Genomic DNA, 24097 nt, shown 5'->3' on the forward strand with positions numbered 1-24097 from the left:
GTTGCTAAGCCGCTTAGGTATGCTAGTGAACTGGCGGCGTTTGATTTTCTGGATACTGCTGCGCAACCCTCTGTGGGTATCGGAACGCATTACGTACGCGGCTAGCACCACAGTCATGCGTAGTGCTTTAGCTCGTATCCGCCAAGTTTTGATGATTCACTTGGCGGGGCTTTATGTGACCCTGTGGTTTGGTAATCTGGCAAAGGCGACGGTTTAAAAAAATATGGCTAAGAGTATCAGGCTCCTGAAAAATTTCCAGCTGGTGTTGAGAGGGTCCTGCATCGTCTTTCTTGATCCTGCGGGTACCACTCAGGTCTAAGACGTCTCATTGCGGGAAATTCATAATCGCCGATCTTGCTCCGCTCATGCAAATTTGACTCAAACTTGCCCGGAGAGTGATCCCCAGCTGTTAGGCTGTTAGTCACTGGGAGGCAAACTCATGAGGACTTTCCTCTGCCTCTGCCATATATTTCTACAGTTTTCTGCCTAATCTAGTACTTTTTATACTACTAAATCGCATGCCGAGACATGTCGGATTCACAACCCCGAACACATCATGCAAGTCGCTTAAGTATATAGTCTCTCGTTTCCCATGTAATGCTTCTTAATCCCCACTTCGATGCTCTCCACTTTCCTCTTCTCTCTTCTGTTCATTCTTAATCCCTTCTTTACTTCTTTTTCTCTTTCACAGTCAGTGAACTACACCACAAACTCGGGAATATGTGAAACGACACCAGGAGTATCGCAATACAGCGGCTATATTTATTTCGATGACGACGAAAAGGATGCTATGTGGTTTTGGTTCTTTCAAGCGAGAAACGACTCTAGTAATAAGCCGCTGACCGTGTGGTTGAATGGAGGACCCGGTTGTTCAGCATTGATTGGACTTTTCCAGGGTATGTCTTAACCGTGGGCAATTCTGTTGATTTCATTGAAAGGGGTGGTGATACGCTAACATCAAATTTAGAACACGGACCATGTACAGTAAACGCGGACTCGAATTCCACGACGTACAACCCTTATAGCTGGAATAATTATACAAACAGTGAGCGCTTCGAATTGATCTAAAGCCGACCCTCATTCTCATTGCTACTTTGTTCAAAGTGATATATATCGATCAACCGTTTGGAGCTGGATACTCGACGGGGTCAACATTAGTGAATTCCACCGATCAGGCCGCTACGTACTTTTGGAAGGCCTTTCAGATTTTCTTTGCCGACAGCACGTTCAGCGCATATAAGAACAATGAGTGGGTATCGCCTTATAATCATCTACAGTTAATTTGACAGTTTCGATTTCTTAGGTTTATTATTGCTACAGAGTCCTACGGTGGTCGCTTCGGGCCCGTGTTCACGCAGTATTTGCAGTCTCAGAATGCCAAAATCGATAGTGGGGATCTCGACGCGGAGAAAATCGTTGTTTCAAAGTTGATTATAAGCAAGTCGGTACCTTTATTTTTTTTTCTGGCCAAAGTCCTTTCTTACTTCTGGTGTGCTTGCCAGCGGCAAACACGACCCTTTGATCCAGATGAAATCCTCCATAACATTTGCACAGGACGCTCCAGGGTATGGTCCCCTTGTCAATGACAGCGTCCTGGCGGAAGTCACAAAAGCCTTCAATGTGAATTGTTCACCTGGGCTGAGTGATTGTTACGCAGGTGGAAACGACACCGTATGTCACGACGCGCTAGTTCTCTGTACCCACCAAGTCTTCGCACCTACCGTCGGCGATCGGAATCCGGATGATTTGAGGCAAAATTCTACGGAGCAACTTACCGAGGACGACGACGAAGATGATTACAGCGATATTTTTCCGCCCAAGTACTACTCAACCTACATCCGGTCGTCAAGTGTCAAAAAAGCCATCGGCGCCCAGAGCAGCTTCGATCAGTGCGACACCAGTATCAAGAATCGATTCTCTAATAACGGGGAGACGGGGAGGTCTTTCCTGTCGAATTTAGCCGAACTAGCTGATGCAAAAGAGGTGGACATATTGATATGGGTGGGTGCTTTCATTGTGATTTCCCGTTGAGATTTGATTGAAATATCGAGCGAACCAGGTTGGTGATTCGGATATGAAGGCTAACTGGATTGGAGTGCAAGAGTGTATCGCGCAGATGGATTGGTGGGGAAACGAGACATTCAGCAACCTGAATTACACAACCTTGGTCCTTGACGGGAACTATGTAGGAGAATACAAGGTCGTCCCGAATGGCGGAATTAGTTTTGTGTAAGTTATTTTAACCAGCTTTTTCAGGTCTTGACGATATTTTACAGTCGGGTCTTCGAAGCAGGACACACGATGCCTGCGTACCAACCTAAGGTTGCGCAAACTGTCTTTGGACGATTTCTCAACGGAGAGGACATCGGAGGGGAAGAAAGCCAATCGAGCGACGAAGATTCTGCCCTTTCGAACGCCAAGTTTCCATGGAGATGGTGGATAATTGGATTTTCGATTTACGTTCTAATTGCAACATAACCTCTTTATCACAGTATTTGTCCAGCATTATTCTCCTGTAGCACATACTCTTTTAGATTGATTAGAATTTCCTTGATGCGCATCACTATCTTTATCCTGTAATAAATGAACTGCAGAACTCTCATGTGTCGATTCCAAGGCCTAAAGAACCAAGACTCATTTGAAAGCTTATGAATTCGGGAGAAATGACCACTAACGTCTCCACGATACTGTGGAGACTTTCATATATTCCATGTCTTGTTACCACTGCGGAAAAGCGTGTACGAAACGTATGAGCGCTTGATCCACAGCTGCAAGGCGTAAGAATACCGAATAGGATTACAGCAGACAACAGAACGGACGCCGGCACGTCTTCTTCAGAATGATAAATTCTTTGCTACACGAATGCTTATGCGAAGTTGATACATGACCAATATATTACACATTCACTCCCCTTTTTAGGCATAAATCTGCTCTCTGAAACCCGGAAGAATCGTCGCCGTACGATGCTCGACATTCTCGCGATATCCCTTGGTCCTTTGCCATTTCTGTTTCGCAAATGTCCATTCTAGATTTCTAGACTCAGAGCCTACTCGACAACAATTTAAGAAGCATAGGACTGACCTTCCATCGTTGGCACATTATTCCCACCGGCCTCGAATTGGTTCTGAGTGTATCCTTCTCGCTGCAAGACGGGGGAGTCTTTGATCGTCGCCAGAGTGACGTCGTTGTGAGGACTAGAGAGGACTAATGAGCCAAAGTCCGAAACAATCTGATATACCGAAATAATAACCTACCGAGAGAAGTACAGCAAGCCGAGCCGGTCTACGTGTTGCTGATCCTTCGGGGGAGTGGTAACTCTATGAAACACGCGTTGGAAAAGATAAGACTAAATGAAAGGAAATAACGTACCTATGAATGGTGCTTTTGACATAATTTGCGGTTAAAAATTGCAAGGCGTCGCATGCATTGACTGTGAGGGTACCATCTTGCGGTTTGACCCACTTCCATTCATTGTTACTATGGTATCGGATCTGAAGTGCTGCAACAGGCTGCCGGAACAGGAGCGTGAAGCTCCCGAGGTCTATAGGAAAAGTTCCGTCAATGAATGCGTACCGCGGAGAATCACCAGCTTACCGGTGTGGCCGGGAACCCAGTTCTCTAGTTTTGCGTTTTCCTCAGGTGTATATTTTGAGTATTTCATGTACCGCAGGTGATCCTGCAGAGGATTCGTTTCAGAACTCCATGCCCGGGGAACGATTCAAAGACACACCTCACTCTTGACTTCGTATTTGTGGAGTTTGGTGAAGTAGTCTTCAGGGAGCTCGAGAGCAATGGCTAGTAACACAAATAGCGGGTCCAAGACCTCAGTGTGCAGCGACTAGACATGCCACTGATGAGCGAAATAATTATCATGAAAGACGATCTTACCCGTGCAAATTCTTCGATTTCCTTTAAGTTGTCATTGATGACTGCGGGATGCTGTTGAGGGAAGAACCCGTTAAACTCTGCTCCAATATTAGTAATACGGAACAGAAGCATGAAGCTACGACGTCGTACTGGGGATATTGTAAACCTCGACATGGTCCCTCAGGTTAGTTGCAGGATCGATACTGTTCGAATATTGAGCGAGACTTCAAATTCGCGCACAAGAAGCTGACATTCTACGGCCAGCCGGAACATAGCCATTAAATTTTCCTTGATCTGTGACACACTCGTTAGTGTTCAAGAAGTACAACGGCCAGAAGGAGGCATACCTAGTCCCTCTGGGATGTATTTGGACTTCTCCTCCAACGGAAGCTCATAAAACTGCTTTCCCAAGGCGAACTGTCTATCAACGCTTTCTTGGGATATGCCAAAGTTCTTGACATAAAAGAACCCCTTCTCGCGCACAGCGTCAATGAGAGTCTGCGCCAATTGTTTCTTGCCCTCAGGTGTGCTATATAGGCTTAGGTCGACGGTCACAAGATCAGCCCAGTCGAGGTTCTCCTATAAATATATCGTTGACACTAAACTAATAAAATAATCGACAATACGACATACCTTTGTTTCCGCGACGTACTGGTAAGAACCGAGTTGGGGAACAGCGACTGGCATGGTGGACGGGAGTGAATTACTCAAGAGCGGAGGTAGTTCCCGTCTTTTATAAAATATAGCTCCAAAACCTTGTATTGGTAAGACTCCTATCACCTCATCCTAGTGTACGATGATGCTATACAGCAATGAAAAGGGAAATGCTCTCAGGATGTCGTTCTGCGAAACGGAGATGGCGTGAGCAGTCTGGTGACCCTATTTCCTAGAATCTAGCCAACGTCTTAGCGATAAATGGAGAATGTTTTGAGTTAAAAGGCAGACGTGTTCGGGTATCAGGAATGTATATTCATCTGAGACGTACAATATAGGGCTCATATCACCAATATCGAGGAAAATCGTAGGAAGAACGACGTCCACAGCAGCCATCGTACTGAAGTGTCCGGTCGAGGAACACCAGACAGACGTTCAGAGGTTTACATTATCCTCTTCGCCTGTATACTGTATACCGATGAACTTAATATTTCCGTCAGATATCTAGCCAGTCGGCATCTCGGTCGCAGGTGGACGGTGACAGTTAGGCCCCACCGCATTGACGCCCTGCAAATCTGCCATCAGCCCAAACCAGGCATATCTTGTTTATCCGCATCGTTGAAATTCTGGCATGCCGTTCCGTAACCCGGGTTGATGTAGATAGGAAGATGAACTGGGCGTTGTTGATGTGGTACCAATCTACGTTGAAGACGTTAGATCGTAGAAGCGAGAGAAGACTATAACATACGTAGTAGTATGGAATCTACAATATAGCCATCACGATCTGTGAGGAATTGCTCTAGCCACGTCTTGCCCGACGGCGAACCAGAAGGTACGGGACTGTCTAGTCTAATACCTTCAAACTGAGAGGGTAAACACTCAATGTGTCTTCCATATGTCTGCACCCTCATTAGGGTTGTGCTTAGACTTTTGTGTTTCTTGCAGCCTAGATAAGAGGAAGTCAATAGCATGGAACTAACCTCTGAGTAAAAGAGAGACGTACTTGTTCATTCTGTCCTGCCCTGCCCTGTCCTGCCAAGCCGTTCAGTAACACCGTCCGTAGCTACTGTGTCTTTGATAGTAAAGGAAAACTCATCCGTTTTATGTTTCCACAGAGCATCGGCACAAGTTCGGTGTTTGCGTCTGGAGTATAAGATGTTTGGGAGGACGCATATTACCTGAGTAGAAGGAATGCCAGCGAAGGAGCTGATGAGAAAGCTACGACATACCAGTCACTTTTCCCGTCGTGGTGAACAGCAATGAACTTGCAACTCAACAACATCATATGGATCGTACAAAGGTGGGAAATTGAAGTGGTGCACTGCTTGAAAGAGACAGGGCTTTGACAAGTTGAAAAATATCTGATTCAAAACAAAATGATGCCCAGGCTGAAACTTCTTGTTACTTTACTTCTACCTTCGCTGATCTGGAATGGGGCTTTATTAAGCATTGTACTGGGCAAGATGACATCAGGAATACCTTAAAACTTCTCGCTTTCATTCACAACCCCAGCCCCACCAATCTCTTGATAGTGTCGACGTGGTTTCGGAGCTTGTCATCCGTAACAAGATTCGAGCTCTCCACAGCTACGTCTTCCTTCATATGCACCTCACTTGTGGTGCCAGAGAGTGGCATTATGCCACCCATCTGTACTATACCGTACAGGACCTGTGCAGGGGTCATAGACAAAGCTGCAGAAATGGCCAAAACGGATCGCTGCGACAAAAGCGAAGGTGAGCCCGTCAGCGTCCAGAACGACCTTGATGGAGTCGTAGTTCATCAGAACCGAAGAAAGCTGAAACCAGAAGTACGTACTGATACACGACCCCGTTTGTCTTACAATATCGCACCACATCTTGATCCCACGCATTTCCTTCGTACCACCTATTCTGCACTACCTGTACCTGCCTCTCTTGTCCCAGAGCTCGGAGGATTCCAACGTCGTAGGCGTTGCTAACACCAATCATGCGTACTTTGCCTTCGTCCTGAAGTTTGATCAGCACCCTCCAAGCCTCAAGCGTTTGGTGAATTGTTCGGAGCGGTGAGTGCAGTATGTAACTGTCGATGTAGGCCGTACGCAGGTTGGCCAGAGATTTCTCAAAAGAGGTTCTGACCTGCTCCGGAACGGTGGCAGAGGGATCATATGGGAGCGGTTTAGAACGGTCTTGGCCATCAATGGACGTGAATCTGAGGAATACCGGTTCTTCTCCCATCGCGCATAGTAAAGCAAAGGACGTACTTTGTTTGAATGAAAAGCCGATCCCGCTCAATGCCATGCACTTCTTTCAACGTTTGCAGTGCGTTGCCAACAAGATCCTCGCTGTTAAGCGCGTTAGGCCCTGAGGGTTATTGTAATACGCTGTTGAAGCTTTGCACCAACCGATAATGCTTGGGTTGACATGCTAACGATAAAAGTTTTGAACAATTACGCAAATGCAAAAACCGAAGAATCACACACCTGTGTCAATAGCTTTAAACCCGTTCAGAACAGCCGAAACGACCAGGTCGGTGGTTCTCTCCTGCTTCCTGTACCATAAACATAAAGCACTTGGAGAGTGAAGATAGAAAGGATATACCAAGCCGTGCCGTAGATGATTTTTGCTGGAAACGCCATTTTGGCTTTGTCAATTAAAGTCGAAGGCTTGGTGATACGTCATGTGTACGATGTAGGCTTGGGAATCAAACTGAAAACATAGCCACCGGACGCCTCCAAGCAGCACGACGGGTAGGCTACAGGGGGAAGGACCTAGGGAAGATACCCGGCGACAAACGGTAGTTGTGTCTGGTCAGTAGGAAAGATGTTATCGATATTACAACATATATTTTCAAGCTTTGAGACGAACCTGATGGAATTTGACGCGTCCTTTTGCTCAGTATCGATATTTCAACAGCTTCCTCTCCTAACGGGCGATATATCCTCGTTTTGCAGCGTACATAAAGTGAACGCCGACGGAAGAGTGTGCAGTGTGACAAATGCCGACCAGTTGTCATGGTCCTGAAGCACTGTCCGCTTAATCATTGGTAAATAATCGTCGCGGTATCTCTCGTGAGTCGGCAGGTGCATATCAAGCGGAGGAAGGATGCAAATGCAAATGCCTGGTGGTCGTCGTGTGGTGGCAAGACGATGACGTCCCCCACGTGTCGTCTCTGCCTTCTTACTTTCACCATCACCTACATGGTCTTCCCATACGTTCGACATTGATACAGCAGCAACAAGACAATGTCAATTCGGATTGTAGAAAGAGATGATGTAGGGCGGCTTCACTACATCGACATTGTCAACGATGAGGTGCGAGTCTTCTTCACTTTTCCTGTTCTCAGAACTAAGCCCAGCATAGATAACAGTAAGGGCGGACACTGGTGGCAGCAAACCATTGCCATTTGCCGAAACACTTTCAAAGGTCTTTCTGCCCGCTGGATACCCCGACAGTGTTACTCCTGGTACGTTTTTACCGACGAAACTTAACGGGAAATGAAATATTATTACCCAAGATTATTTTCGGTCGCTTCGCCTGCATTCACAATCTCGCGGGAATTCTGACGAAGAATTGTTTGCAGGTACCAGGTTTTAAATGCCCTCCAAGCGTTCTGCAGTTCCCTAGCCAGTTTACTGTCATCCAGGGCCGTATTAGAGGGTACTTTTATCTATCTAACGCCCTCGCGTCTGTCTCACTAAATTCTGTTAGGTTTTGGCGTTGGAGACCCGTCGGCTTCCGCTACGAATGCCCTCCTTCTCACCGTCGTTCTGGACTTCTTCAGTCGAATGACCAGTGAGTTCAAATTATTCTCGTCAGTTACGACGCTTCTCATCACTATTCAAAGCCATCGTATCTGCTTCTCTTATTGGTACATCCCTGATCCCTGAATCAAAGACCTACCGATTCCTCGCGGACATTCTGAATGACGGTGCGATCGTGTTGGAGACCCTTACGCCTGTCTTCGTAGCAGCTTCTAAACATGGTCTGCCATCACTGAGAGTTCCAACGCTATGTTTAAGCGCGTCGCTTCGGTCATTGTGTGGAGTAGCTGCGGGAGGCTCCAAAGCTGCTATCGGCCTTCATTTTGCCACTCCTGTAAATGGCAAAGGAGACCTGGGAGATCTGAGTGCCAAGGATGCGAGCAAAGAAACCGTTTTGGCCCTTTTGGGTATGCTGGTCAGGTTTTTTTTTCTCAGGCAGGATTTGTTATATTGATACGTTGAACAGATTGGCACTTTGATAGTCCCTCGCATTACAACGCCTACGTCAACGTATACTATGCTCGTCGTTTTGGTCTCCCTACATCTTGTGCTGAATTACTACGGCGTCCGGGGACTGTCGCTCAGGACCTTGAACCGTCAAAGAGCTAACATCTTGTGGTCCACATTCCGAGAGACCAAGGACGTCCTGTCTCCCACGGAAGTGACGAAACATGAACACATCTTTGCTAACTCCAGCATTTTGAAAGATGTCACGACGGGGCAAGAGTTGGGATCTTGTACCTTTGCGTCCGAAGGCTTGGGAAGCATCTTCGCGACCGGTCATGGAGTTCTACTTTTTGATGTGTTCAAAACTGAGCAATACCTCTTATGGTTCCATCGTACATGTATAGACAGCTCGGGTAAAAAGTTGATGGGTGGCGCTCCACGTATGCATATTGTTTTGAAGAAGGGGCATGGTGCCTTAGACCATCTGAAGGCATGGGTCCACGCATATGAAGTAGGGAAGCTTCTGGCGGAGTATCCAAAAACCGAAGATCCGACTATGGCGCTTTGTGTCTCGTACGCCAGCGCTGTAGAACATTTGCCGTTATTTCTGAAGGAGCTGGCCGAGAAAACGTGGATGGTAGAGGAGGGTGGCTTGGTGACTACCTTGCCACGAAAGCTTTTAGTAGAGGTAGACGTTGTTTCCGGTGGAGAGCCGCGGAAAGACCAATAACCGCTGTACGATGTTCCTCAAAGTATACACATTACGGAAAATTCCGCTTAGATTACGCAATTTCACTTATTCATGACTCTGAGCCCTTCGCTTCAGAGTCCATCAGTAGTGGTTGCCTCTCAGTTGCAGTATATCGCCCGCTAACCAGAGAGAATGACTTGAATTAGTACTCCCTTCCCAAGTGAGGACAGACAGGCGGGGAGCATCAGCCACCATGTGAAAAGCACAACTACAGCAAACTACTTCGGCAAGACAAAGCTCTTTGCCAGGTTGAAGGGGATATATTATTGAAGTTGAAGAAGGGGAATGTGAAGGAGAAGAAATGGAAGGAAGGCGGTGTCAGTATCCTGCCCCTACAGAGGGAGATTTCTCGGAACGAGTCCCAGGAACTGAAAATGCATCATGATCAAATTGCCACGAACGCTACTCGCAGTGTAGAAGATGACAGTCAAGGACAGCACGGATCCCACCGATGCGGTTTGATCGCTTCAGCTTCATCCATTGATTCTGATCCCAGCTATCCTCATGTTTCTGTCACCCAATGGCGACTGGGTCCAAGATCTTTACCATTATGGGATCTCATCAATACCGGGCCGCTTCAATGTCCTCAGTGCTAAGGTCCGCGGCGCAGCAGGCCGGAAAGTATCTTTCTGATGTGCGCGTCCACAAGATGGCCCCTAGAATGAATATGCATCTTTTTTCACGTGTGTCCTCTTGCGGGTACTAGTTTGCGAACCCGAACCGGGCACCCTGAAAGGCAAACGAATCGAGTAATGCTACACAGTTGGTGATTGATATTGAACAGATAATACACGCGCGATCGTTACTCATCGAGATTAATTGCGCGTCCGAATTTTGCGTACAGGACGACCTTTAGTTGGTTCATTTCCTTTTGGCATGCCTCAGACTTGTCAGCAAGTATTGATACCTGAGAGTCAATAGCTGCTTGATCTCTTTCAAGGCGTTTCATAGCGCGTGGATGGGGCATGTGCAAGAAAGTGTCGCCGACCTTGTACCTGAAACCATGTAAGATATCCCAGCCTCAATAAGGGTAGACTGGGTGACTTACAAGACAGGATCATCTTCATCGGCAAGCTCCAACTCAGTGGAGAGGTCGTCTAGTGCTTCTTTCTCTTGCTGAATTCGAATATGTCGATTGTAATTTCAAGTTATAAATTCAGCATACCTTTAATTGTTCCAGTTTTTCATCAATACTACGCATTCGTGTATTCAGTTTCGAAAATGTGTTGATACGCTGCTGGTCCTCTAGAGCAGCATCAATCATCAATGCTCTGTTATAATCATGACGGACGAACCCCAAGTAACCTCGGCTGCATCATCATTTTCATCATGCTGAGGTATCTTGAGGAAGTAAGAAGAGATTTAGTGGCGTGCAAGAGTGAAGAGACTGCCTACCATTCGCAGGCTGCTCATCCTTTTTGTCGACGTTGGACGAGAAAGGCCCGGGGGAGCGTGACGTAATCGTAGATTTGCTCACCTGCCGTGGATCCGGTTCCCAGGCTCTAATATGACCACCATAGAAGGCGCAAGCATAAGGCGAGTCTCGTAGCGGCCAAGGCTTCCCTTTTCTCGGCGACGTTCACGCTTGCTGGCTGTATCATGTCCCTCTCACTGTCGTCGTCATCGCAGCGCCTCTTGGCTTGGAATCAGGCCTTCTGGGCTAGGACAGCATTCGACAAGGCGAAGACCGTCTTCTTTCTGTACTTCCTGCTCTCGCATTACCTCAAAGCCCATCGCCATGTACGAGCAAGAGGCTTCGTGACGTCGGTCAAGGACATCTACGCCTGGATAGCTCACGTATGTCGTTTCGTCGTCTTCACGAAGCGTCCAAACTGAATCAGGCGCACAGGCTATCATTATGATGGTTCTACGTTTGCCTAGCATGAGGTCCAAGGTCACCCAACAGATGGATCAGGCCAAGCTCGACATTGAGAACAAGTTGGTTCCCAAGGGAGCCGAAGTAGTCCGGCACCTGTCCCTACCGGAAGAAGGCAAATCGCTCGAATGGATCCTCGCCGAAATGGAAAAGATGGACACGGAGCTTGAGCACAGAGGTGATTGGCGTCATGGGAAACTATCTGGTGCTGTTTACCGTACGCGCTATTCATTCATCCACGAGCTTCTACTCAATTCTTTTTCCCAGATGGTGGTGACGACATGGAGAAGGTCATCGTGACGGCGTACCAGCGATACTGCGTATCGAATCCGATCCACCCCGACGTGTTCCCAGCTGTTCGTAAGATGGAGGCAGAGATCGTGGCAATGTGCCTTCGACTATTCAATAACCCTGATGGTGCCGGGACGATGACTTCTGGTGGAACAGAGTCCATCATCATGGCTGTTAAGACATACCGGGACTGGGCGAAGGCGGTCAAGGGAATTACTGAGCCAGAAATGTACGTATTCGTGTTCCAAGTTACATGCGCGCTTGGATCGCGACTTTTCTAAGCCAGGCAAATGAATGGGAAACAACTGCCGGAGAAGAGAGATGTACTTTTCTTCTTGCATTTTGTACGCAACAATGTCCGCTTGTATTATACTCGACGGGTTTTGCTGTAGTCAAAATGCTTGAACAAACGTATATCTCTTTTTAGAAAATTTTCCCTTGTACGGCACAAAATACTGACTAGCCAGGAGTGCATATTAAGCCTATATATTCTAAAGTTAAACACTTATCTGTAGGGTCGTGCCGGCTTCTGCTCATGCGGCATTCGATAAGGGCGCAAAATATCTCAAGATCAAGGTTCATCTGATACCAGTGGACAGATATACACGACAGGTTGATATCAAACATGTCAAGCGCGCTATGTTAGTTCTCTTCTGTAGCTTTGTCTTACTCTGGGCTCATGTTGAGATATCAGAAATGTGAACACAATCATGGTAAACACAGCATAATCCGTTGATCCGTATACGTCTGTCTGACGTCTCGTAGCTTGTAGGATCCAGCGTCAACTTTCCCGATGGCAATCAGGATGATATCGTAGCCTTGGGTGTTCTGGCATCTACGTACAACATTGGTCTTCATGTGGACTGTTGTCTTGGCAGCTTTATCATGCCTTACCTTGAGAAGGCGGGCCTGGCGGAGGGTGTAAACGGCAAATATAAGATGATACCTTTCGATTTCCGCGTAAATGGTGTTACTAGCATTAGCTGTGACACGCACAAGGTGAGTGGAGAGAGGTCCACAGTTGCTTCGAGTCTTAATGCGCCCTAGTATGGATTCGCACCCAAAGTATGTCGTTAGTCGTCACTGTTGCCTTACCCTCTAAGAAGATTCCTGAAGGGAACCTCGGTCATCATGTATCGCGATGCTGCATTGAGAGAGTACCAGTATTACGTCTATCCGGATTGGATGGGTAAGCGACTTTGTGTTGTTTGTTCACACGTTTCAATGTTTTCTCCTCTGATATTAGGTGGCGCATACGGAAGTCCTAGTTTCTCAGGCTCTCGGTACGGATTTTGGGGCTTAGATATGGTCACCTTGACTGACATGGTAACATAGACCGGGCGCGGTGATCGCTGGAACTTGGGCTGCAATGCATTACATGGGTTCGAGGCACGCTTAACTAACGGTTTGTTTGCGTCTAGATCTCACGAACTCTTCTTTATAGTGGTTATCTCGAATCGTGCCGTTCGATAGTGAAGTGTGCACGGTTCATCGCAGACACGATCAGTTCTTCGGTGCCGGAACTTTATATCTTGGGAAATCCACCGTCCTCGGTTATCGCCTTCGGTTCCAAGCACCCGAAGGTGAATATCATGGAGGTTGGCGACAAGATGGCCGCGAGGGGGTGGCACTTGAATGCGTTGAATGGAACCCCAGGTGTGCATATTGCTTGCACGGTACGTGTTCATTTCGATTCCACGATGACAATAAAGCCGTTGATGAAGAAGTTGTGTTTTCTGTAGAGATTAACGGTTACAATGGCGGATACGTTCATCGCTGATTTAAGAGATTCTATCAAAGAAGCAAAGTTGAATCCTTCTGGCAAAGGAACCATGGTAGCGCTCTACGGTAGGTTGATACCCCTCTCGAAGATACCCTTTGCCGCCGTTGAGCTTCGTTCTGGGGTGGTTTCTTTTGGATACGCGCTAGCGTGAGTTGAAACTTTACTGAACTCTTTGGCAGGGTTGGGAAATTCTAGCACTGTCGGGCCGTCCATGGTGAGACAGCTGGCCACGGCGTTCTTGGACACGATGTACAAGGCGTAGTACTGCGCTGCGGGTGTGCGGTAGCCGCGTATGGCAAGTGGGATGTTTGGCTGGCTGAGAGCAACGTGTGTTATAGATTGAATGATTTCGATTTTGGCTTGGACTGCTTCGGATACTATTTACTGGCTTGCTAATACACTTGGGGCGTGCTGAAAATTATGATCTACCGACTTGGGCCAAAATTAAATGAACGGAGAAGAAAGTGCCGATAAAATCCCGCATGTATACGCTGTACCCATGCTGTGCCTGCCGTCTCCCCGAACTGGCCATTGAAACTTTCCGAGAGAACGCATGAGACAGAGACTTCTTGGAATGGAGAGCTGGACTACGAACAAATAAGGTATCTGAGATTTAAGGGCAGCCAAAGTGCACGATGCGTTCTCGACTTGTGGACGACAGATGCCTCGACCAGTCTGATCATGAACTCTGAGGAAGGCTACTAATTGCCACTCATTTCTGTGGAAATGATCAATCCTTGTCTGAAAGATGGATGATCTGCGATCCGCTCGAGTGAGGGACGGGGGAAATCGCAAACAGCGGCTAAGAATAAAGCTTGATGTCTATGACCCGGTGGAGATGGCAAAAAGATGATGCCCCCCCCTCTCCCCCCCATCACTCACCTTTTTCAGGCCTTGAACAAGGGCATTGTCCGTGATTTGGCCGAGGAATTTCTTTGAAGGATGGAAACGTAAAGTGAACTTGGCCGTGTTGAATAACATGGATGCGCTGACGGACTGAAAGGAGGTCTAGGCAAGAGTTTCGGACCGACATGTATCTCCGGTGACTATCGTTACTTTTGATATCTGACTGATGCGGGATTTTTCGGACATACATAACGGCAAACAAATAATGATGAGCCAGAAAAAGAAAAGGATCTTGTTTTGATATATAGCCTGGTATAGGGCTTGCAGGCAGGCTTTGCCTTGGGGCCTGTTTGGACCTCCTTTATCTTTTCACGAATCGCAAGAGGAACCACCCCCCCCCATTCGTGTCCCTTCCATCTCGGACTTTCTATTTGGAGGCGCCGCTTTCATTGTCCCGTGAGTTGGCCCCTGTTTCTCTTCGCAGCAAATCCTTGACCTGGCTTCTTTTGATAAAGTACCATGGCCTTTCTCTACACAGGACCCCCTTCCCCCCCTCCGAGGGATGTCTTTCATAATAACCTCGACCCCGATGATGAACTGCATTCCCACCCTGCTTATTCTCCCAACTCTCTCTTTCCAGAGGCCGACATGCAAAACAGGGAACGGCCTCGCCTTGAGATCCTGCTCGACAAGGATTGTATCTTCCTCAAGGGCACCGGCGTCGATGTTGAGCCAGCTCGTCTTTCGGGACATGTCGCCCTCTATCTCGCAGAGTCGACGTCCATCAAGGAAATCACCCTGCAGTTCAGAGGAAAGGCACGCCTGCCAGTGTCTGCTAATGAATCGTACGTGCTCTCTCTCTGACCTAGTCGTCATGATCGCCACGCTAACAGATGTCGTAGGATGTCACTCAACTCCTCACCTTTGACGTACATCGTATGCAATCACGAATGGTCCTTCCTCGAAGGAGAAAAGAAACATAGCCATACCCTAAAGCCAGGCCGTCACTTTTTCCCCTTCCAACTCCAGCTAGGCGGCTCCCTTCCATCCACTATCTCCACGAGTGTCAACGGAGGCGCTTCTGTCGCGTACAAACTACGTGCTCTTGCCGTACGTCCCGGTCTTAGCCACAATCTTCAGACCTTCACGCCGGTGACGTTAATCCGCTCGTTCGCGCCAGAAGCCTTGGAGTATCAGCAGACCCTGGAGATTGAAAACACCTGGCCGGAGAAGCTCATGTATTCTATCATGATTCCCCACAAAGCCTGGGCTGCAGGCGATATCTTGACCGCTCTCGTCAAGTTTTCGCCGTTAGCTAAGGGTGTCGGAGTCTTGAGCATAACAACCACCGTGCAAGAGACGACCAAGGTCTACGCACGGATAGGCATTCAGGAATCTGTCCGCACCATGGCGACCGTTCGACACGAGATTGTTGGGGGGAAGGCTGTGGAGGTCCACGAGCATCGCTGGAAGGCGGCGCCGTCGCCGACAACCCCTGGGCATTCCTTGCCAAGTACCCCAAACCTGACACATTCCTTGTCATCGAGTCCTCGGAACAGTACGCACTCTGCCAGCAGCGGCAGTGGCGGATATTTTTCCTTCAGTCCTCATCACGCGTCATCGGCGTCATTGGCAGAAGCCGGTCCTTCGACTCTTATGGCATCACCATCTACTTCCTCAGATCCTAATGAGAATCTCGAAATGAGCGACGACGATGTCGTGACCTTCCTTACGTTCCCCATACCTCTCTGCATCACACCCACTCATTCCCTCGACCCCATTAACGTTAGCCATAGAATACGATGGAGTATACTCATCCTCAATCTTGACGGTCACACATCCGAGTTGCGCTGTTCTCTTCCTCTCCACCTTCTTGATTATCGCTTGTTGGAAGAAGCACGTTCGCATACGGCTGCCACTCGGCGTCTTCTCCTTGGAGGCCCTGAAGTCCCACCCCAAGAACTTCCAGATGATATGGAACTTCCGAGCTACACGGCTCACGTCCGGGACCGCGTCGCAAACATGTTTCTACCTGAGAGCGCCACAATGCGGGTCACCAATCCGTGGGTTCATGGCGGCATCAGCCCTACCATCGTCTCCAATGCAGGCACCGAAGCTTTGGCTTCGCCATGGCCACGGTCCCACTCTGGGCACTCGACACCCCTAGAAGCCCATCTGTTAGCCCATCTCCCTCATGCGCCAGGTTCAGGCGACAGCACACCACTCGACTGGGTAAACTCTGAGCTCTTGCTTTCTCTTTCGGAGGAAGACCCGCCTGCGCTAAGCGTGACTTCACGTCAAGCGCCGCACTCGCCGTCGGATCACACGGACTCGAACCCCGCTTCAAGACCAAGCAGCAGTCGCCCCAGTCGGCTCTCCAGTCGTTCCGCGAGTCCAGAACGCGGCTTACACGTCGCAGGGCCTCACGAGACGTACGTGCACAGTGGCAACGCCAGCCGGAACATCCACGGACTGTTCAAAGCCTCCATGAAGCCCTTCACGTCACTCGCCCACCCGCACTGGCTCTCTTCCCGTTCGCATTCCCATCCTAGCATTGCAGATTCTCAGCGGCAGGCAATGGCGACGGCCTCGATGGCAGCAGCACTACGTCCTCCGGTCCAACTGAGTGATCCTAATTCTGGTACGGCACTGTTGCATCGGGCGTTTACGGAAGTGCCGGATTACAGGATTGCTGCTAGGGGTTTCATTGGTGGTGTTCCGCCATTGACGAGTATGCGAGGCCTGCCGTCGTATGAGGACGTCGAACGTGCAGAGGGTGATTCTACTACCGTGCCTGCGAGGTCTCCGCGGTTCGACGTGGCAAATAGTCCGACGATGATGATGACTCGTACATAACCTTGGCGCTCGCGATCTTCTTTTTTCTTCTTCTTCTTCTCCTTCTTCTTCCTCTTTATTTTGTCAATGTACTGTATTACCATCGCATAGACTTGCTTCATAGATTTCATCTTTGTATGTTTCGCTGCCGTCATTCTCTAATGGTTCTTTTTTTTTTCTTGTTACATCTTGACCTTTGGACAATCGCTCTCACGTTAATTTTACCGATCGCAGTGTTCCCCTCTCCATCCATCCTGTATCATCATTCTTACATAGACTTCGTAGACTTTTATCGTGCATACTGCAAACCCTGTACCTCGGAATTTATACACGGCAGGTAACCTAAAGTATAGATTGTAGCTAAATATACATATCAGCACGCAAGAGACATCTAGATCTACTCTAAAAAGAATCAGGGCGTCTAGTGTTTCTCTAGGAGGCATTATTTGGTGACGGAGGAGGGGTCTACTTCTCGTCCGATGACTTCATGATCCAAAGTTCCGCCGAGGCGAACTGTTCGGTGGGTACTCCCAGTTCGAATAAGCGTGAGACAACGGCTGCGAAGCTAAGGAGGCGAATGAGCAAGAATCGACCAAGGTAAGGTATTCGTGAGCTCACTCCTTGAAGAAGAGATCCTGATCATCAGCATAAGCCTTGGCATACTTCTTGAAACTCTTGTCTTGGGTCAGAACATAGTCAGTGCTATGAAAATTTTTCAATCAGCCGACAGAAATCGTCATGTGAAAAAGCGTACGGAAGCATCATGAGACTCTTCGTCTTCTTGTCCTGCAGTTGTTTCGGGCCGTTCCATTTCCTCCACACCCATCTGCAGAAGGCGTGAGAGAAAGGAATGATAGCAATTTCGGAGAACGAACGGCTCTTCGAAAAGCAATTTGTAATAGTCGTTGGTCAACGTGATAGGCGAGAAAGTCCACGGGCCGTCGAATCCGGAGCTGTGGGGGAACTATCAATCAAGGCCGAGACCTTCATAATAACATTCACCTACCGATCGGTGTGGCAGCGTCCAAGAGCATGAGCACCAGATAGAGCGACGATTTCCTGGTCATTGAATCTAGACAGAACGGTAAATGATAAGCTAACCAACCCTTCATTAAACATGCGTACCCCATACGATAGAAGATCTACGAGCCAATTAAGCATTGGTTGCCAACTTGATTAAAAGCACTTACATTTCGGAGATGATCAGCACCTTGCGCAGCATCCGGGAGACGACCATCGGGAGTAGCCTGAGCCTGAACACCGTCCACTCTTCCAGGACGCCAGGGAATCTTAGGGCCTGCCATTTCTTGAATAGCACAAACACCACCCAGAGTCCACAAGTCACCATAGCTAATCCAGGGGAACTCCGCCTTGACCTTTTCTATAACATCACGTGCGACATGTAATCCAGCATTGGCGCCATGAAGAGACTCGGGCGCAAAACGCATTGTGGCATAGTTGCTGGAGAAAAATAGTGAGTTGGAGATAATGGAGTTATGGACGCATTGACTTCACCTGCCGCCAGTCTTAGTTTCCTTGTCGTATGTACCAGACGAGTGCCAAGCCAGACGGAGAAGAACAGGCCCGTACGAGCCGTCTATTGAGGACATTGTTAGCCTTTCGGGTGAGTACTTACGATATAACGCACCATCGTAGTTCTCCGCTCCGTCTTCAAGGATATCCGCGATCTTGTTGTACACCTGAGCACCTCGTTGCATCAACATGAACCCGATAAGTGTACGGACATACGCGCATACCTTTTGGTAATCCTCCTTCGTAGGAGTGAATGTAGTGGCCTGAGCAGGGGCAGCCAAGATGTCAGACAAGTAGTAATAGCCAGCACCACCACCAATTGCCAGCGCAGCTAAGCCAACATAGAGAGTAGTGTTGGACTTCGGGGTGGGTGCCTGCGTCGAATTGAAGCGACGGAAAGCAGAGCGATAATGTGTCCTTGCTGGCCTCGCAGCTGCCAGTGCCAGCGGCGCGCGAGCTCTGAAAAATGCGTTGAAGGACATGATAGGAAATCAAGCCGAGGTTACGGTACAATATGACTTACTTTTCGTCGTAAGCAAGGTCGTGACCTCTCTGACCATTCTGGGGAAATTTGTAATCACTACCGGCCAATCGCGTGTAAGCAGTTATTCACACGTCCCTGCGCCCAATCTGCACTTACCGAGGCCCGATATATGATTTTCGTTACATTTTTTCTGAACCCGCAATGGTCTGTTGAATGTTTCGTTGAAAGTGTATAGACAGCCACATCGGGTTCCGTATAAAAGTCATGTGAGGGCGTCTGAGAACCACAGCCTTGAGAAAAGGCAAAGGTAAATCATGTCACCGGACGCAACTGACATATATTCGTCGTTACCCTGCGAAAAAAGAATATATTCCAACGTACTCCCGTTCGACATTTGCCGGCATCATCATGAGACGTAGCTCCCCATGTATTCATGGGAAGGACAACCCAAACACTCTTATTCCATTTTTTAATCCCGATGTCGCAGACCTGTCATCGAGCAGTTCACCGTATGGTTATTCAACTGTCTGGTCCATCCGACTGGTCCATCCGACTGCGGGTGTCAATGGGAGTTAGGGAGAGTCTTAAGCCATAGTTTTCTGATCAAGGGGATGATCTGTCAAAACTCCGGACTCGATGAATGACAATGCAGCGAGATGTCAATGCGACATGACCATGCTGAAGCATTATTGGGTCCTTTTGGCAAAAGAAATCATTCGAATTTTTCAAATATACAAACTAGTGTGAGGGCATCATTCTGACGAGCCGCAGGCTGACCAGAGTACTGACAGTTTCATAACAGAATATTAGAAGGAATATTAGCGGTTTGCAGTCCCAACTGCCAGGACTTCCCTGGTTCGGGTAGAACTCTCGCATGGCGGCGGTGCTTATTGTCTATTCTCCAGTAAAACGCCGCCGTTCTCGCTTGCCAGATGGGCGATTGCGCTGCTTAGTGGCTCTTAAGACTTCCGTACATGGTTGTTAGCGCAAATGTACCGTTGGTTGCAAGTTCGAACTAAGTTAAAGAGTGGGATCATTTTGATTTGGTAAAATTTCGCATGGGATTTGCTTGATTGTTGCCTGGAATGATCTGATCCATTATCCAAAGCACGTGTCGCCAAAAATGGTTGTGAACTTCTCAATTTGAATTTGTCTTCAACGTCGACCTTGCCTATACGACATGGCTCCTCTAGTCTATCTGTCGGTGCAACTACGATTAATATCGAATTTAAAACTCAGTACGTACCTGAAAAGTGTCAATCAATATCATGATGACTCCATGCTATCCTAGCAGATGCAATGACAAAGGGGATTTGGGACGCGTGCAATAACTTGTGTTGTTGAGGATACGAACCCCTAGTAACCATGATCATTGTCTTGTGCCGGTCCAGATGATACGGCCAGGTCTGACACTTCGGAAAAGATACATTCCAGTTACGAAGACCGATTGATAGTCGCAGCAAATATGACTGCATCAAAGAGTTCAGGTACGAATTTATCTCAGCATCTGACGATATTCCATCGACGTATACTTGCCTCCGTATATTCAAACCTAAGGCTCGGTGTTGTTTCATAAATGATTCACCATCGCGCCCATGGTTCTTCGGCTCCGTTCCCAAGTTGTACTGCCGCATCGGAAAACCAAGCATTACCAACAGCCCAGGAAAGGGCGGACGCCACGTTCGTCCGAGTACAAGGCCACCTTCTATAGCGATGCAAAGAAGTCTCGACCACAGACTTGGAGATTCAAATATTCAAGTGTAGAATGGGCGAGAATGAACTGGACTTGAGTTTCTTTCTCATCACCATCTTAAGAAGGAAGAAACGTGGGCCTGCGCTTATTTGCGCTGCACTTCTTCGGGATAATCTCCGTAGGTCATGGGTCGAGTACTGAGATGTTGGCGCGCACCTGGTATTCCCTGCGAGTTGTGTTTCTGAGGCCGAGAGCCATTGCCTGTTTCTGAAAAAATTGTCGCCGCTTCTGCACATTCAGCGTTGGTCAACTGTTCTCGTCCCCTGGCAGCTGTAACGACCGCTCTATCTGCATTCATTGACTTTTGAACAGAGGAAGGGGATAGCGTTACGCATGTGGTCTAGGCGGTTGGCGCTCTCAGTGCACGAGACGCGAACCATCAGACGACATCAGTGGGGGTGATGAGAGGAGCGTTTCACCTTTGCCTTTTCTCCATTAATTTCCCTGGTCCATGTGAACTCTTTCTGGGCCGATGACAGAGGAGAATCGCAGACTGAGGATCCAGAACGTGTTGGGAAGGTTCTATGGTAGTCCATGAATGCCGACTTTGGTCCGCCCCCCGACGTTTATTGCTAGTTCGGTCGCTTCCCTCTCAGGAAGCGAACTCTTCAGGTCCCCTCCATGCTATGTCCTATCATCTTTGTCGTAGAACAGGGCTGAAGGACTGAGCCGACAATGAACAGAACGGACGGTTCCAGAGTACGGTTTCTTCTTTTGTGCATTATCATCCTATCTGACGCAAACCTGCAGACTGTCTTTACTTTCGGGGACTCGGAAATGTTACAGTTTGGCCAAGCTTGTGTTATTTCAAAATCACGCGTTGTCTATGCGATTTCGATGCTGTGTATCGTTTTCAAACAGCAGTCGAATTCTGTTCGGACGCTTTGATGGAACATCGGTCTGATTTCGTCAGCTGAAGCCAAGGTCGATTTCAAGTCTGTTCTGGACGATGTCAGCTTTGAATTCATTATGTCTAATTGAAGGATTGAACAAGGTTTAATGTATGTCTTATTATGAACTGCCAAGCGGTATTGAACCAAGAGTATAGGACTCAGACTCTCTGACACGTATGCGGTACCCCACAAAGGCTGGACACACTTTACAGAGACACGCGGCGAAGCCATTATGTTAGCAACGAACTTCTTGAAAGGGGTATGATGCTTTTATAATCAATCAATCAGAAGTTTGTGGTCATGTCCGCAACAATACGTCGATCATGGTAGAACCTAGAGTCTTCAAACATGGTCATACGGTATTCTGCAGAGCTATAAGAACCCTCCCAGTTTGAACAAGCATTTATCAATCTCCACTTTATCTTCCTGACAGTCTTCTAACGATGTCTTTTCCCTCATGTGTACCTCTACTAGTCCTTAAGAAAGGTATCGTTACTCTCGACGCGTCTCCGAATGCTATTTGCGCCCCTCGGAATGGAAGGCGCGTTCTCATTGTTGGCGGAGGCGTCACTGGTTTGACGTAAGATTATTCTTCGCGCTGACGACATGTTCTCACCATATGCCTTCTTAGCTCTGCCTGGGTCTTGCTCGATGCGGGGTACGACGTTACCGTTGTGGCTGAGCAGTGGGCGCCGGCAACGCCACGTATCCCATCTCAGATTGGTCGGCGACTTTTTTGCATACAGTTCCCCCTTGACTGACATAACATACCATCAGCTGGAGCGCTGTGAGATCATTTCTCATAGTTATAGTGGTTCAAGTGCAGCTATTTACTCTTTCCTGCATGGTAGATGGGAGTACCCTCCAGCCGTTTGCGGTAGATATGATTGTTGTCTCTTCTCATGGCGCTCATTGCATTATCATTGTAGGAAAACACACCGACGCGACTTCATTGGCTCTGTCCAAGGGGTGGTCGTTGACGTCTTACCGCATTTTTGACCAGCTGAGCAAGTTTCTGCCTGCCGTCAAAATGCGCACCGCCAATTTCTTCTTCGGCAAAGCAATTGAAGACATGCCAGAGCAGCTAAACAAGATGCGAGAAATTGAGGTCTCATGCATCAAAGAGTTCGTCAGGGACCCCGATTTGATCTCGAAGCATGCTGTCAACCAGCACGCTGGTGTTGTTGATGCATATTCGCATTTGGCGCCTGTGATTGACACAGATGCATACATGGTAAGCTCTTCCAGAATCATTTTATGAAATGCATTAACACCATCAACCAGGTTTGGCTCAGCAACCTGGTGGCCACCAAAGGTGCCAAGCTGATGACCCAACGCATCAATGGGGACCTGTTGAATTCCGAGCATGAATTACTTCAGACATACGGAGCGGTGGCCATTGTCAATGCCACAGGTCTCAACTCCCTGGAGGCTGCCAGCGACAAGGCCTGTTATCCTTTGCGCGGTGCTTTGATTCGTGTAGTCAATGATGGGAAGCAGTTTCCTAAGGTCAAAGAAGCCTTGGCCGTAACCCACGACAACGAGCTCAGTACTGATCATGAAGACATAGTATTCATTGTTCCCCGGAATGACAATGTGCGTACCTCGTTTAATCCTTGACCACCGCCTGCCGAGCGGCTCTTTTTCTAGATTCTTATCCTCGGCGGTATTGCCCAACCTCACAAGTCAGAGCTGAACCTCAGCCTGGATTCTCCCGAGATCAAGCGTATGCGTGAACGATGCAATAAGTTGTGAGTTATTTGTAGAATATCTCAGGCCGCAACCGTTGACTCACGAGTTCCCAGTGTTCCCGGGCTTGAGAATGCAGAGTACGACCCGGAAGCGCCCTTTGTGCAAGGGCTTCGACCGACGCGTGTCGGGAACGTACGTGTTGAGCGAGAGCGTCGGCAGAACAAATCGAATGGCGGAATTAGCCGTATAGTTCATTCATATGGGCAAGGAGGCTCAGGTTTCTCGTTCTCCGTGGGATGTGCAATTGATATATTGCACTTGATTAATCAAGTTATTGAACTTGCTACGACAAAGTCGGATGTGGTCATGGAGTACCCATTGGCGCGTGCCAACTTGTAGGCTTGCATGTCGACCTAATAATGTAATTGTATTACCGTTCTCATCTCTTCTGGTTCCTTCACTGTGACCTTGGATCCTTCCACAGCCTGCAGGCTGCGAGTGGACAAAAACTACACTCCTCTTTGGCATATATCTCCGTTTATAACCGAGACATATCGCCACACAACACTAGGAGTCCTTATGTTGTTGCTAAGCCAATATCAGCCGTCTTCAATGAGTGCTTTTAGGGGTTGGTAATCAGGATCGGGATCACG

General features: G+C 48.2%; 10 protein-coding genes across 10 annotated transcripts; 5 read left to right on the forward strand and 5 right to left on the reverse strand.

The window, feature by feature from the left end:
• The first annotated feature begins 552 nt into the window (after positions 1-552).
• Positions 553-2594, forward strand: BT62DRAFT_932115 (alpha/beta-hydrolase). The gene is made up of 7 exons (XM_043186292.1): positions 553-896; positions 968-1045; positions 1105-1249; positions 1304-1441; positions 1503-2001; positions 2060-2229; positions 2277-2594. The coding sequence occupies exons 1-7, from the start codon at positions 620-622 to the stop codon at positions 2476-2478; spliced, it is 1509 nt and encodes a 502-aa protein (XP_043040172.1). The 5' UTR covers positions 553-619; the 3' UTR covers positions 2479-2594.
• Positions 2595-2820: 226 nt separating this feature from the next.
• BT62DRAFT_968514 (Clavaminate synthase-like protein) lies at positions 2821-4711 on the reverse strand. The gene is made up of 11 exons (XM_043188906.1): positions 4501-4711; positions 4215-4446; positions 4119-4161; positions 4018-4070; positions 3889-3965; positions 3731-3838; positions 3595-3676; positions 3370-3541; positions 3255-3317; positions 3082-3194; positions 2821-3025 (listed from the first exon to the last, which is right to left on the reverse strand). Exons 1-11 carry the CDS (start codon positions 4552-4554, stop codon positions 2916-2918), a joined length of 1107 nt encoding a protein of 368 aa, XP_043040173.1. The 5' UTR covers positions 4555-4711; the 3' UTR covers positions 2821-2915.
• A 112-nt stretch (positions 4712-4823) lies between these two features.
• Positions 4824-5880, reverse strand: BT62DRAFT_932119 (uncharacterized protein). Its single transcript, XM_043186293.1, has 3 exons — positions 5525-5880; positions 5270-5467; positions 4824-5220 (listed from the first exon to the last, which is right to left on the reverse strand). Exons 2-3 carry the CDS (start codon positions 5430-5432, stop codon positions 5066-5068), a joined length of 318 nt encoding a protein of 105 aa, XP_043040174.1. The 5' UTR covers positions 5433-5467; positions 5525-5880; the 3' UTR covers positions 4824-5065.
• Positions 5881-6021: 141 nt separating this feature from the next.
• BT62DRAFT_980808 (Aldo/keto reductase) lies at positions 6022-7135 on the reverse strand (the record flags this gene model as incomplete). The annotated part of the gene is made up of 6 exons (XM_043189540.1): positions 6022-6280; positions 6337-6708; positions 6761-6841; positions 6902-6923; positions 6980-7047; positions 7098-7135. 6 exons carry the CDS (start codon positions 7133-7135, stop codon positions 6022-6024), a joined length of 840 nt encoding a protein of 279 aa, XP_043040175.1.
• Positions 7136-7665: 530 nt separating this feature from the next.
• On the forward strand, positions 7666-9585 carry BT62DRAFT_994228 (DUF647-domain-containing protein). The gene is made up of 7 exons (XM_043190459.1): positions 7666-7810; positions 7860-7962; positions 8014-8023; positions 8080-8156; positions 8208-8291; positions 8344-8675; positions 8727-9585. The coding sequence occupies exons 1-7, from the start codon at positions 7742-7744 to the stop codon at positions 9435-9437; spliced, it is 1386 nt and encodes a 461-aa protein (XP_043040176.1). The 5' UTR covers positions 7666-7741; the 3' UTR covers positions 9438-9585.
• A 675-nt stretch (positions 9586-10260) lies between these two features.
• On the reverse strand, positions 10261-10871 carry BT62DRAFT_919915 (Prefoldin subunit 4; the record flags this gene model as incomplete). Its single annotated transcript, XM_043184185.1, has 5 exons — positions 10261-10453; positions 10507-10574; positions 10624-10703; positions 10754-10799; positions 10854-10871. 5 exons carry the CDS (start codon positions 10869-10871, stop codon positions 10261-10263), a joined length of 405 nt encoding a protein of 134 aa, XP_043040177.1.
• A 186-nt stretch (positions 10872-11057) lies between these two features.
• On the forward strand, positions 11058-13670 carry BT62DRAFT_980809 (PLP-dependent transferase; the record flags this gene model as incomplete). The annotated part of the gene is made up of 13 exons (XM_043189541.1): positions 11058-11255; positions 11308-11551; positions 11602-11854; positions 12141-12266; positions 12320-12338; positions 12391-12624; positions 12673-12690; positions 12742-12814; positions 12872-12908; positions 12961-13007; positions 13099-13301; positions 13368-13473; positions 13588-13670. 13 exons carry the CDS (start codon positions 11058-11060, stop codon positions 13668-13670), a joined length of 1641 nt encoding a protein of 546 aa, XP_043040178.1.
• Positions 13671-14609: 939 nt separating this feature from the next.
• BT62DRAFT_932128 (uncharacterized protein) lies at positions 14610-17544 on the forward strand. The gene is made up of 3 exons (XM_043186294.1): positions 14610-14710; positions 14770-15099; positions 15157-17544. Exons 2-3 carry the CDS (start codon positions 14774-14776, stop codon positions 17108-17110), a joined length of 2280 nt encoding a protein of 759 aa, XP_043040179.1. The 5' UTR covers positions 14610-14710; positions 14770-14773; the 3' UTR covers positions 17111-17544.
• On the reverse strand, positions 17315-19152 carry BT62DRAFT_987063 (heme peroxidase). Its single transcript, XM_043190043.1, has 10 exons — positions 18847-19152; positions 18738-18789; positions 18605-18686; positions 18280-18550; positions 18215-18231; positions 18096-18161; positions 17965-18042; positions 17844-17915; positions 17708-17791; positions 17315-17654 (listed from the first exon to the last, which is right to left on the reverse strand). The coding sequence occupies exons 1-10, from the start codon at positions 19102-19104 to the stop codon at positions 17555-17557; spliced, it is 1080 nt and encodes a 359-aa protein (XP_043040180.1). The 5' UTR covers positions 19105-19152; the 3' UTR covers positions 17315-17554.
• A 2876-nt stretch (positions 19153-22028) lies between these two features.
• Positions 22029-23962, forward strand: BT62DRAFT_133900 (FAD dependent oxidoreductase). Its single transcript, XM_043179804.1, has 8 exons — positions 22029-22332; positions 22384-22475; positions 22530-22539; positions 22604-22629; positions 22682-22986; positions 23037-23348; positions 23439-23503; positions 23558-23962. Exons 1-8 carry the CDS (start codon positions 22196-22198, stop codon positions 23841-23843), a joined length of 1233 nt encoding a protein of 410 aa, XP_043040181.1. The 5' UTR covers positions 22029-22195; the 3' UTR covers positions 23844-23962.
• Positions 23963-24097: the final 135 nt, after the last annotated feature.

Source organism: Guyanagaster necrorhizus, assembly GCF_019112545.1.
Source record: "Guyanagaster necrorhizus MCA 3950 unplaced genomic scaffold BT62scaffold_12, whole genome shotgun sequence".
Taxonomy (NCBI): Eukaryota; Fungi; Basidiomycota; class Agaricomycetes; order Agaricales; family Physalacriaceae; genus Guyanagaster; species Guyanagaster necrorhizus.

Bases quoted from the DNA above. Each gene is read 5' to 3' on its own strand.
- BT62DRAFT_932119 (XM_043186293.1), bottom strand. From the start codon at position 5,432: ATGAGGGTGCAGACATATGGAAGACACATTGAGTGTTTACCCTCTCAG. The intron at 5,221-5,269 runs GTATGTTATAGT...TCTTCAACGTAG, and splicing joins TGTAGATTCCATACTACTAC to ATTGGTACCACATCAACAAC.
- BT62DRAFT_932128 (XM_043186294.1), top strand. From the start codon at position 14,774: ATGGCCTTTCTCTACACAGGACCCCCTTCCCCCCCTCCGAGGGATGTC. The intron at 15,100-15,156 runs GTACGTGCTCTC...CAGATGTCGTAG, and splicing joins CCAGTGTCTGCTAATGAATC to GATGTCACTCAACTCCTCAC.
- BT62DRAFT_133900 (XM_043179804.1), top strand. From the start codon at position 22,196: ATGTCTTTTCCCTCATGTGTACCTCTACTAGTCCTTAAGAAAGGTATC. The intron at 22,333-22,383 runs GTAAGATTATTC...ATGCCTTCTTAG, and splicing joins GGAGGCGTCACTGGTTTGAC to CTCTGCCTGGGTCTTGCTCG. The intron at 23,504-23,557 runs GTGAGTTATTTG...ACGAGTTCCCAG, and splicing joins CGTGAACGATGCAATAAGTT to TGTTCCCGGGCTTGAGAATG.
- BT62DRAFT_987063 (XM_043190043.1), bottom strand. From the start codon at position 19,104: ATGTCCTTCAACGCATTTTTCAGAGCTCGCGCGCCGCTGGCACTGGCA. The intron at 18,551-18,604 runs GTGAAGTCAATG...ATTTTTCTCCAG, and splicing joins GAAACTAAGACTGGCGGCAG to CAACTATGCCACAATGCGTT. The intron at 18,043-18,095 runs GTAGGTGAATGT...GTTCCCCCACAG, and splicing joins GGACGCTGCCACACCGATCG to CTCCGGATTCGACGGCCCGT.
- BT62DRAFT_932115 (XM_043186292.1), top strand. From the start codon at position 620: ATGCTCTCCACTTTCCTCTTCTCTCTTCTGTTCATTCTTAATCCCTTC. The intron at 1,046-1,104 runs GTGAGCGCTTCG...CTTTGTTCAAAG, and splicing joins CTGGAATAATTATACAAACA to TGATATATATCGATCAACCG. The intron at 1,250-1,303 runs GTGGGTATCGCC...TCGATTTCTTAG, and splicing joins AGCGCATATAAGAACAATGA to GTTTATTATTGCTACAGAGT.
- BT62DRAFT_968514 (XM_043188906.1), bottom strand. From the start codon at position 4,554: ATGCCAGTCGCTGTTCCCCAACTCGGTTCTTACCAGTACGTCGCGGAA. The intron at 3,839-3,888 runs GTAAGATCGTCT...TGGCATGTCTAG, and splicing joins AAATCGAAGAATTTGCACGG to TCGCTGCACACTGAGGTCTT. The intron at 3,026-3,081 runs GTCAGTCCTATG...CTAGAAATCTAG, and splicing joins TAATGTGCCAACGATGGAAG to AATGGACATTTGCGAAACAG.
- BT62DRAFT_994228 (XM_043190459.1), top strand. From the start codon at position 7,742: ATGTCAATTCGGATTGTAGAAAGAGATGATGTAGGGCGGCTTCACTAC. The intron at 8,157-8,207 runs GTACTTTTATCT...AAATTCTGTTAG, and splicing joins ATCCAGGGCCGTATTAGAGG to GTTTTGGCGTTGGAGACCCG. The intron at 8,676-8,726 runs GTCAGGTTTTTT...TACGTTGAACAG, and splicing joins TGGCCCTTTTGGGTATGCTG to ATTGGCACTTTGATAGTCCC.